Genomic DNA, 12,926 nt, shown 5'->3' on the forward strand with positions numbered 1-12,926 from the left:
TACCAAAAAATATTTCACTGAGTTCTCATTGAGTATTCAGTAAGCGGTAATACATTTTTTAACTCTTTATGCATTTTATTTTAAATTTTATTTTACTTAGTAAAAAAACAAAGATTCAAAAATATTTAGCTTAAGAAATGAAAACGATAGTGTACATGAATATATCTTAGCATAAATATATTCATTTATAGAGCAGAATTAAATTCCATAACTGCAGAGTGACCACAAATGGTAAAAGTGTTGCAATTGCTATTAAAAATAATAAAAATAATAGTTGTGCTCTTGGCAGTTAGTGCAGGCTCCAAACATCTTTGATAGTGATAGAATCTCAAACAACTGGAGTCACAAAACCAGCAAACTTTTCAATATGGTCTGTATGTATAGATGTTTGTGTATACGTGAATATATAGTATAAATAAATCACAAGGCTCGAAATAATAATAAATATGACATTGGAATGTCCTAGGTTTAGATTATTTTAATTTAAAATAGTGGATAAACACACACACGTTCTGATCTTCCAAATTTAGTTCTCATACTATATCAAATGAACTGGCTATGCATTCTATGAAACTACAACTCATAATAATGAAGTATTTGAATTGTCAAGACATGAAATTCTTGCAAAAGGTAGTCTGCTTTATTAAGCTTGGCTTGTGTTCTTATTGCAGCCTTTTATTCCCTGAAATCTCCCTTCAGCTGCCATGAGTTATCGTCTATTTTTTATACTAACCTTCATCTAGGGCCATATAGATCCAGAGCAAATCAATTTCTATCTTCCATGCTTCAACCAACATTTTGTTTTGATAAAATGGGGCAAAACGGGCATCAAATAGAGCCTTGAAGGGGAAATGGCAGGTTGCTGTGGAGGCCTGTTCTTATATGTGCACAACTGCGGTTTTGTTTTTAGTCATCCAGTCCCAATTCATTTTAGCTGTGTGAGCTCTTCCTTTCCTCTTCAGTGGGACTACCTCCTTTTGACAAACTTCACAACAAAACAATCTCAAATTGAGCTTTCCCCTATTTAGAGCTTTATCTTTACTTTGCTATGCAAAATTTTGAGGATACAAATACCAGACTCTCCATTGTTTGCTTGTTGTGGTGAAAAGGATGATGGGTTAGAGAGCTAGGTCATCTGTTTTGTTTTTTCAGTGGGGGCGTATGTGATTTCTTGACAATAAAGGGTTGGGCCCTATCAGAGGGATGCGCATTTATAACTTGCAGACCACCCCTCTCCCAGTCTCTTTCTATGAGAAACCTGACAAAATGATTTTGGTAATTTTTCTTATTGAGTCTCAAACTCTCAAAATAGTGTTCCAGGATACCAGTTTACCAACAAGTCATCAAAAGCACAACAAGTAAAGCCAATTTCCCATCCTTGGACTGCATGATCACTACATTATCTTTTAGGCCTGACATTATATGTTTTCTGGCTGCAATTTTTGATTATTCCGATTTTGATTTTATAGGAAATTTTCAGTTATTCTTGCTAATATGAATAGCACGATAGGTAATACCAAATAGTAATCCAAAAACAAACTTGTTTATACAAAACAACCGGTTTTAGTATCTTCTTAGTTTGTGTTTTTACTAATGGGGATTAATAGGAAGTAACAGTAGATTGGAAGAAACAAGATTTTATGCTAAAGCAAATTTATCTACTAAGCAAGATTCATATATGACTTTTGATTTTGGTGTATATCCTTCTAAATCTGAAGATTAAAACAGACAATTTTCCTGCCATGTTATATGTGACAGAATATAATACTGAAAGTAAATTTTTCCCCAAATTTCAATGTTTATAACTGTATAAGTTTTGTGGTAGAAGTATGTAAAAATATTTACTTAATTACCTGTAATGAGTGTAAAGATTGTCTCCAACTGTGTACCCCTTAAGGCACTTCTCTTAATTTGATTTTAAATGCTACAAACCAAAATCTCTTCTAAAAAGTGATTTTCTATTTGCTTATATGAATCATTAATGGTCATATATACCAAAGTATTGAAATAAAAATTTGACTACTTTTTTGCATTAATCATTGAAATTCTAAGCATAAACTTACATTATTTTCTATGAAAATTGAATTCGTGAACAAGGCTAGAACATGTACATTTTGCTAAAATTAGACCTCATAATGTTATGGTCTAAGAAGCATCCATCTGGGCCAGATGTGTTGGCTCACACCTGTAATCTCAGCACTTTGGGAGGCCGAGGCAGGCAGATCACAAGGTCAGGAGTTCGAGACCAGCCTGACCCACATGGTGAAACCCTGTCTCTACTAAAAACACACAAGAAAATCAGCAGGGCGTGGTGGCACAGGCCTGTAATCCCAGCTATTCAGGAGGCTGAGGCAGGAGAATCACTTGAACCCAGGAGGCGGTGGTTGCAGTGAGCCAAGATCGCGCCACTGCACTCCAGCCTGGGCAACAGAGGGAGACTCCATCTCAGAAAAAAAAAGAAAAAAAAAAATCAATCCTTGATGCTTTCACATTTATTGGAAACCAATATAATCTCTTTAATGACGCAATGCTTGACAGATATGTCTCTAATAATTGTTCATTTATTTTGCATGTATTGGTTGGCTTAGCATTAATAATAATAAATTTATTTAGTGATGATATGCTTATCATTAGTACTGCACTTTTAAGCTTGCACTTTAAATCAGCCTTCATTAACTGGCCAGTTCATTATATACAAGAACTTACTATTAAGTTTTCCTAGAGTTTTTAAAGAACTATGTAAAACAATCTATAATAAATTTTGAATCTTAAGAATGTTATACTCGGGAGGCTGAGGCAGGAGAATGGTCTAAACCCGGGAGGCGGAGCTTGCAGTGAGCTGAGATCCGGCCACTGCACCCCAGCCTGGGCAACAGAGCAAGACTCTGTCTCAAAAAAAAAAAAAAAAAAAAAAAAATGAAAACTTTTTTTCATTGACTTCTTCTGCACTTATTTTTGAATTTATTTTTATTTTTTATCTTCATAGATTGTCATTATGAAATATTACCTCTTAACTCTTTTTTCTGTGTATGCAATTTCTTTACAATTACTTCTAATTTATATTTGATCTAGTTTTAAGTACATTTTTGAGGTATGCACATAGAATAAAGTGAAATAATAGATCGTTATCATATAGTAGGAATTATAAATTGTTGATCTGGGAACCAGAATGAGACAATGGCTACCATGTAGTATTTGAATTGATTTGATTTGACAATAAGCTTTCTTACTGTCAAGGAAAATAACAAAAACATTTTTGTTTCTCCAATTTATGGAAAGGGGAAATGTCATCAAGTTTTTAGATACCAGAATCATTCTGTTTTCTGTGGCCAGAAATGCTTTCCTCCAAAACTTCATCTTTCTGTTTATTCAATAGTTTACATATTATCTACTTTTTGAAACCTTGTATTATGCATTCAGTGGGGAATTATCTTTTCTCTGAATTATAAATTCATAATTATAAAAGTTTATCTACCACAAATTGAATATCTATCATGTGAGAGGCAAATAACAGACACTGTGTTTTCTCTAATCCTTGCAATAATCCTGCAATATTCATGCTGTTTTACCCTCGTTACAGATGATGAAACTGAGCCAAGAGAAGCCAAATGATTTGCACAAGGTCACATAACTAATAAGAGCAGAAATCTTGGAATACCAATAGCGCTTTGTAATTTGAGGATCTCCTCACATAGAATGTTCCTTTCTAAAACATTTGCGTAGCTATATAAAAAAATCTGTAAGCTTTATCCATCCACTGCTTCTTAAAAAGGGAAAATATGTGAAACCCATTAACATTTTGAATATTACTGTGCTTTCTTGCAGCCTGTGAACTTATGAATCAAGGCATCTTGGCCCTGGTCAGCTCCATTGGCTGCACGTCAGCAGGATCCCTCCAGTCTTTGGCAGACGCCATGCATATCCCCCACCTCTTCATTCAGCGCTCAACAGCTGGGACCCCAAGGAGTGGCTGTGGACTCACCCGGAGCAACAGGAATGATGACTACACTCTCTCAGTTCGCCCACCTGTCTACCTGAATGACGTTATCCTAAGAGTGGTCACAGAGTATGCCTGGCAGAAATTCATTATATTCTATGACAGTGAATATGGTAAGTGTTTATAATTTGTGTGGGTTTTGTAAGCTGATATTTGCATGAGAAGCAATTTCATTAAATCTTAAAAGTTTCAAGGATCTTACTCATTGTTATTTGTGGTTTTCTTGTCTTGTCATATTCTTCTTATAAACCTAGCAGCAACTGAAACTTGTGTTGAGGTATTTAAGTCCAACAGTTTGGTATAAAGTCAACTTTAATTGTAAATACCTATACCTACTTAATGCTTAGTTTACAAATGTTTCTAGAGAAAATCTGACTCCAACACATCTTGATTTTTCAAATAATGGTAATTTAGTCATAAAAACAACACAATCTTTCTTCTCTTGCGAAAAAATATTTATACCTCCCTATAATGCAGAAGATCATATTGGATAACCCTAGAACACTGAAAATTTACCCCTTTCTATTAATTGGTTAAATGAAATCTGACAGATCTTGCTTACACCCTTGTGTAGACTTTAATACCTACTCAGTACTTAACTCCTTGGAGTCACTAAAATTATGTCACCATACAATCCATATTATATGTTGTCTGCAGTAGGAAATCTCACAAAAATACTAAGTAGTATAAAAACAATTTCTTTAATCTTCCAAGGTAAAACACAAAGTATTGTCCCTGAATTTACCATCATTTGAGAATAAAATGCTTTGTCTCAGTATACTTACCGGTGCTTCATTAAAAACTAAACAAATAACATTTTTGTTTACATTTATTTTTTCTGAATTTATCTACCTTTTTTCTAACTGTCTGATCCCAGATATCTTAACCTATAGATTCCCTCTTACTTGTGGCAGAAATAAAATAGAGATGAGTATGACCAAATGAGGGGAAATGAACAGATCTTGATTAAGAATGCATATTTTGAAACATGTGTTTTCTTAGAGGTTACATCTTGAGAAGGAGTCTTGGAAAATTTTTATGTTCAATCGAGATGGGTTCAGTTTTTACAATTTTCTGAAAAGAAAGTCAGAGAGGATTTCACTCTCTGTAGTGTAACTTATTTTTCTTTGCAAATAAGTAAATAAACATCTTTAAAATGCCTTCTTGTCCTAAGCTACCCAGCAATGTGAACAATATTGGAGAACAGTTATACAAGAGTCGGCCAGAAAGTGCCATCAATAGAATTGAGAACAAACAAGTTGGCAGAAATCTAGGAAGCAACAAATAAGAAAGAGCTCCTGTGGGCTCCCAGGGAGGGAGAGCAAGTGGCAGTTACATTGAGCCCTGAATATTCAAGGGTCGCATGGGGTTTTGGCAGCCAGAGTCCCATTAAACTTGGTGGGTAGGCTTCAGCCAAAGTCTGTGGCACTCTCTGGAAACAACTCCTTTGTCTCCAAGACGGAAATCCTTATTTTTGTTGCTTAATTCACATTATCAAGGGGTCACAGAACAAAGTCTAAGAGACCTAAATGAATAAAATAAACAAAAATGATATTAAAAATAATTGGCTCATCAGTTAAAGTAAGGATTGAACTCAACACAAGCCTGAAATTCACTAATAGGATTATTTAGAGAACATAGTAAACTCTTTGGAATCGACATGCTGAATAAGACTTTGTTGATTTTCTTACAGTCAGATTATTTGTGACCTTTGTAACTTAAATGGTATTCTTATAGTCTCTGATCAAACATATACTGAAATAATAAATTTAAAAACAGGGACTCTTTACTTAAGGGGGGAAAACAATTTTCAGTTAGTACTATGAAAGTGACTTTTTAATTTTTTTTTTTGATGGGAGTTTCCCTCTGCCACCCAGGCTGGAGTGCAGTGGCGCGATTTCAGCTCACTGCAGCCTCCGCCTCCCGGGTTCAAGAGATTCTTCTGCCTCAGCCTCCTGAGTAGCTGGGACTACAGGCACATGCCACCACGCCCAGCTTTTTTTTTTTTTTTTTTTCGTATTTTTAGTAGAGACAGGGTTTCACTGTGTTAGCCAGGATGGTCTTGATCTCCTGACATCGTGATCCACCCACCTCGGCCTCCCAAAGTGCTGGGATTTAGAACTGAAAAGGGACTTTTGATTAAGACATTTTATCAACATTCAAACAAGGATATTACTCATTCATTATAAATGACCATGAAGAAAGAAAATTCCTTGTTAGCTTGTTTCCAAGTCCTACATATATTATAGTCAGGTAATTTGTATAAAAGAAGACGTTTTTATTATGGGTGAGATAACTATATTTTGAAAATATATACTAAATAAATACATATCACAGAATTCTTTATACATATTTGAAATTTCTTACTCTTTTCTCCTAAGTTTTTATTTGAGTAAATAAGATGGAATAATCATGTAATATATGACTAGGTCATCTGTTAGATCTGAGGTTTGCTTTAGGAATTTTCTTTTATTCTTAGGATAAACTTGCTTTTTCACTTATTTAGCTTAATAATTTATGAAAAACATTTCTGATTCTATCATTATTTCAGTAATACCCTTGTTTAATGAAAGAAAAATTCCCTTTAATACTTACAATTAATCTTGCAAGTAAAGCATTGGAATAGAGTCCAAAATAAACATCAAGCTATCCAAATACCTTGTACTTTGGAGAGGGCTGCTTGTATTTACATATCCATTCATCAGTGTCATAATTTTAATTTCAAACATCGGAATTGTATGTGACTTTTATGTTGGTTATCAAGAATTGCTTTCATTAATAAATAGATTAACTATCATCTATGGACGGAATTAGGCAGCTTCATGGGGCCAAATGTTATTGAAAATGTATTTTATTTAGAAAAAGTACATACTTTTTAAAAAGATTTAGACTTCTATATCAAGTTACTTAGATAAACCTCCTTCTCAAAAACAGTTAATTATAATTAAGGGCAAAATATAAATGTCTACTTTAAATTTCTTAACAAAGAAAATTGATATCTTTGATTCTAAGTCAATGGATGAAAAGATGAAAAAAATGTGGAAACTTTATTTGAATGAATTGATTCAGGACACATTTTTAAAAGGCTTGAAAATAGGTTGGGAAGTGTTCAGCTTTTAAAAATATGTCCTTCGGGAAATATCCATTGCTCACTTGCTCAGTGCAATGCAACCTATGAGATAAAAAGTATTTAAAACGTAGTCTTAGTCTTTAACAAGCTTACAATTAACAAAAGGTGTGTCTTAATAGAGAAAATAGTGGGTTAAGTGTTATGAATGATGTAAACTCAGGGCTACTGGTGTGTAAAGAAGTGTTTAATTTTGGCACCAGTGATTAAAGACTTTATGGAATGACTTCAATCTTGATTATGGAAGCTAATAGTATTTTAAGAGGCAAAAATATGTGAGAAACAGCCCCCCCACCAATAGAAAGTGTGATCAAATATTGCAGCAATTAACATATTAAAAATAATATCTCTGAGCACTTTAATTTGTCAAACACTAGAACAAGATATCATATCATTCGATCTTCTCAGTAGCCCTATGAAGTAAGGACACTACTGTCACAATTTTACAAATAGGGAGACGGGAACAACTGATAGGTAACTTGTTCACAAAAAATATAACTAGGAAGTATCAGATCTGAGACTTAAAGTCTGACAGAGCCTATAACCTTAATCATTTATCAGTATAAAGGAGTTGCAATAAACTATCACCCAAGAATATAATAAGGGCTAATCTAATAGAGAATAGTTACTATATCCAGCCTCTCTTCTAAGTGCTTTACATGTATTATCTCATTTAATCCTCATAATAGCCCTCTGTAGTAATTATTATTATTATTATTTTTTTTTTCCAAATGAAAAAGCTGAGGTAGTTGGAGGTCAGGTAACTTCCAGTAAGTGGAGAAACCCCCATTCAAATATGAAAGATCTCTTCCTGTCCTTGCTTTCAACCATGACAGTATTTTAACATTATAGATATAAAAATAACCTATATCTGTTGGAATAATTTCCAACAGATTATGAAATAAAAAATAAATGTATAAATTACATAGAATCATTTTCAGTAGAGAGATTTCAAGCCCTCTGAATTCCAACATACTAACACCAAGGGAAAATACTGTATGTCAATTAGGAAGGTTTACTTATTACTGAAAGCATGGAAATGAGAAAGTCATTGGGACAAAATAGGCTGACCTCTCTGTAGCAGAAATAGCTGCCTTCTCCTTGTGGGCAAAAGTAGAAATGTTGCAACCTCAAATAAATCCTTTCGTTGTCGGATTAATGCTTCTGGCACAGTAAAGGTTTATGCAGAAATTCGAGAAAGCCACCTGGCTGTTTAAGGTAAACTCTGATGGCTCACAAGCTTCGTTTACCAGCCTGGCTCAATAACTATTCTTTTTTCTTTGCAAATAGAATGCCAAATTTGAAAGTGCAACATTCCCGGCTGAAAAACTATAGTCCTGGGATATCTTACAGCTAACTTTTGTGATGTAATGCTGTCAGAAATTGTGAAAAGTTGGGAATTTTACCCTATTTACAAGCTAACAAGTTAGCTGCATCCGTTTCATGGATGCTGGTGGGAAATACTAGGCTTTCAGATTGCATAGAGAGACTTTATTACTCATGGTACAGCAAGCAGCATGACCCTCATAGTAATGTCTGTTTCTCTTGCCCTCAAGTTCCACAATGCAATGTGGAGCACTTCAAATGAATACCGTATGTGTAATGGGCTTGTATGGCAGCTAAGAAACCCTGAGCTTAGGGAACCTATGTGTCCTGTTCCCTAATAAGAACTCCTGCTTTCAAAATGTGTAGTAACACAGGAGACCTATGGAGAATTGTCTCCCAATAATGTAATATTCATGTTCTTGCTACAACATTGTGGGCTAATAGCAAATTTCCCCCATGAGATTGCCACTCTTCTAGTTAATCTGAAAGGTAGGGATTGGGATCATATCCATTCAGCTTTTCTCATCTGTATTTATTTAAAGATATGATAAACAGGACTTGAATGATTAGGATTGATCTCAACCATGCCCACCAGGGTCCTGGACCCAGCCAGTTGAACAAATCCTATGAACCACTGAAGTTTACTTTAAAAAGCCAGGTAGCTTTCTCCTTAAATTTCCGCATAAACCTTTCCACTTGGCCAGAAGCATTAATTTAGATATAAAAGGATTTATTTGTGGTTACAAAGACTCCACCTTTGCCCATAGGCAAAACCTATCATCTGCAAATACTCTGGCCAGTGAGTTGAAGCTGACCTGAATGAATTCCAGAACTGAAGTGGTGCCATTGATTGCTTCAGTGAAATTCAGGGAAAACTTTATAATGGATGAATTTCATAGTAGGATAAACTGCCCACAGGATTCACAGATATTGCTCCACGTAGCTCCCGTAAATAAATAAGGGTAGCCTCAGTTTGGAGAGATCTCATTAGTGTACTATATGATCTTCTGCTGATCTTTACTTAAACAATTGAAAATTTCTCATGCCTACCCTAATGTTCAATCATGTGTCTTCAGAAGGGTGGTAATCTTCATACAAAAATTATAGTACTGGAAGTGGGGCTGGTTTGCCTGAGTTGGTGGAGGGAAGGGTTATGCCCAATTTCAGGAACCCCCCAGGTGGAACACAAACAAATATTACCTCCTATGTGACCTCCTTGTCCTCTGGTAATGCCCAGTGTTCTCAATTAGTAGAATAATTCAGGCCAGTTCTTGTTTAGGAGAGACTTTGTGAGAGTAGTTAGTTAGGTCCATCCTCATTGTCTACTCCAGGGGTCAGCAAACTACTGTTGGGCTTGAAATCTCTTTTCGTAAATAAAATTCCATTGGAACTCAGCCATGGTCATATATTTGCCTGTTGTTCGGCTGCTTTTAAGCTACAGTAGCAGAGTCCTGCACTTGTAACAAAAGCAATATAACCTAAATAACCCTGACATATTATTATCTAGCCCTTTAAGGATTATTTACCAATCCTTGTTTTATGCCACCAGTTTAGTAGCTTTCTTACCATCCAATGTAATGAGTAAGAATGGTGGTAGAGAAGGTATTTAGAGGTATTTACAAGCATTCTGCATAGGGGTGGCAGGTGCATCGTCTGCTATTTCCAGTAGACTTACTCATAAGAATAAAGGAATGGTGATCAAGTCATGAATAGAGCCATCTGGTAAGAAAAGGCAAGTCCAACAGTCAGTGAAGTCTAAGACACTTATCCTAGTTTGGATGTTCTGTACCAGGGAGTTTTGTTTCGTGGAGAATACTCCAGAAGTCATTTTGAAAGACAAATATCATTAATATCCGTCCTTTCCCCATAATTGTTGGGGTCTGTGAATGTTCCCTTCTTATTTGGTGCTCTCCCTCTACCTCCAGAAAATTGATTTATTTCATCCTAATAACTGTGATGTCATCTTTTTTCTCAATTATTTCCTGTTTGCACATAGACTTTTCATAAAAAATGGTGCAAGAACTACAAGGACATTTTTATAAAACTTCCAGAGACTGATTGTGTCCCTCACTTTGGCCTGCATGAACAAGCTGCGTCCTCACAAAGTGCTCATTATCCTTATGATCCAGAATCATATCAATAAAACAAGAAACTCCAGGAGACTGAAACATAATTGAGTCCAAATCCCATAAGCTCCATTTAGGCAAGGCTGCCACACAGGCTGCTCTGGGGAAAAAGAAAGAAGTGTTTTGCCCAGAAAACGTTATAATAAAATTTTGAAATTAGAAGTAGGTATAGGTAATCCCACACGGCGTTCATGTTGATCATTGCACAGAAATCACCCAAGATGATATTATTTCTTTCTTGGAACATATTCATAAAGTGAACAAGCTGCCTCACTAAGGTGTATGAACCAGGAAAAGGTGAAGAAGATAAAACTGGACATCTTTTGAAGTCAGCATTTGAGGAGATTGTTTCAATACTAAACACCACTGGAAGTCTGTTGATGGTGGACAGTAAGTTCCTTGATTACCAGGCCATTGTTGAGCATCTTTTGCATACATTTATCAAGCTGCAAATGGTCCAGTAAGCTGAAAACATGATACAGATTAATTTCAAGAGCTTCTAAAGAAGAGCCTACATCAGTGGATCAGACTGAAACAATAATAACATGACCTAAAAAAGTATCTCCAACATTTTCAGGCAGTCCTAGGAAGTGATCAGAGGCCAAAATAGTCAATGTGCTTGCAGTGGGAGTGGACAACCGTCTTTGACTTTCCCTACTAGGAGACAAGGAGTCAACTTTTAGCAGGAATCACAAGTATTACATACAGTGCAGGCCCTGGGAACAGAAATTACTTGCTTTGTGTCCTGTCTGTGATGGTAGACCCGGTAAATGGTAGATCAAGTCAGGCAGCAATGGTGGCAATCTGTGTCTGTTCCAGTAATCAGCTCGAGTCCAATTGATCTGATCAGTTAATTGACTTTTACTGTGGGTTTCTCCATGAGTAACCCTGATGCAGCCTTGATATAAATTCCACAATTCACAGCTCCAAAGTGTGGTGTCTATAGTGTTACTACTCTGTAGTTCTCTAAGTGGCATACCAAACCACTAAGCTGTTGGCAACAGATCAGCACTCATAATGTGTATATATACACATATATATATACACACACACATATGTGTATACGTGTGTGTGTGTGTGTGTGTGTATATATATATATATATATATATATATATATATAGAGAGAGAGAGAGAGAGAGAGAGAGAGAGAAAGTGCCATGGAGGTGAGTATTGTACAGGGCTATGAGAACAGGCTTAGGTTCTGCCCACTTAGCAGAGTAAGCATGTCCATTTTCAGTACTGCATAGCAGGTGCTGAACTTGAATGACCTAAGCAAACTACAGTGAACGCTTTCAGATTTCACTTCAGCAAAGCCATCACCATTTGTTTATGGAACTTCTGCATCTCAAGACCCTGTCCAGCCAGCACTTAGCTTTAGGAGGTTAAGTATCCTAAAGGAAGAATTTGATTTTGATTTGCATGCTTGTTGGACCCTGCACATATTACTAGTTGTTGAATTCGAAGTGACCCTCTTCCAGATAGGAATGTCAGGTCATTCATAGATCAGGCTTTCAGTTTCAGTAAGAGTCCATTAGAAAGCTAATAGCTGCTTTTGAAAATGGATGTACCGGGTAGCCATATTTGGGGAGCTCCAAGTCCAAAATCCCAAAGTGAGTCTCTAGGAGGAGATCCCTCTCTTCAGCAGAGCTCCCAACTGGCTTAGTCATTAGTCAGAGTCAGACATTCCCAGAGTCCAACACAGTGCTAGGCATCTCTTTTTGGGAAGAAAAGAAGCATGTCTGTATGCGACATTATTCCCAATAAGGAAAATCTCCTTGAATATTTATGAAGTAGGAAAGTAGAAACATATAACACAAGAATTCCAATTATATACTCAATGTAGGAAGCAACAACAGTATATTAAGTTATTATAAAGGGAGCCACCTACATGTCACGTATCTTTCCCTCCCGCACTGAGACCCCCACCAAATAGTTGAATCTGAGCATTTTCCCCTCTTCCCCCAGGGCTGGATAGGTGCTATATGCAACAAAGCCATAGAAGTCCGAGTCCCTCCCTTCCCCAAGTTTTCTCAGAAGATTGATACGTGCCTAGGGTGTTTAGTCTCTCTTATGGCAAGAATCCTTCTTGTTAAGGCAGCTGATGCCAGGTAAAAGGGGAAAGGAAAAGAAAGGGATGTGGATCCAGAGACCTACTGTACAGCAATAAGCAAGGCACTTTCAGTTTCAAGTAGCTACTATCAAGTTCAACCAAGCAAATCTGGTTTTGGTCTACCCCAAGCTCTATATCTTCATGGGTAACACTGTTTATTTCAGCTCAGATTGATTCTTTCACTTTTTATTTTTCTAACTTTGATAGTTGAAGGAATATCTCTGTATGAGTATTATATTA

At 36.0% G+C, this 12,926-nt stretch overlaps 1 protein-coding gene across 2 annotated transcripts in view; it reads left to right on the plus strand.

Moving 5' to 3' along the window:
- Positions 1–12,926, plus strand: part of GRID2 (glutamate ionotropic receptor delta type subunit 2) — a 1,541,190-nt gene that overhangs the window by 794,692 nt on the left and 733,572 nt on the right. For both annotated transcript variants that reach the window (XM_028849003.2, XM_015138804.3), the window contains exon 3: positions 3,826–4,110. In XM_028849003.2, coding sequence (XP_028704836.1) covers positions 3,826–4,110 — 285 coding nt within the window. The remainder of the gene's footprint in view (positions 1–3,825; positions 4,111–12,926) is intronic.

Source organism: Macaca mulatta, chromosome 5 (genome assembly GCF_049350105.2).
Source record: "Macaca mulatta isolate MMU2019108-1 chromosome 5, T2T-MMU8v2.0, whole genome shotgun sequence".
Lineage (NCBI taxonomy): Eukaryota > Metazoa > Chordata > Mammalia > Primates > Cercopithecidae > Macaca > Macaca mulatta.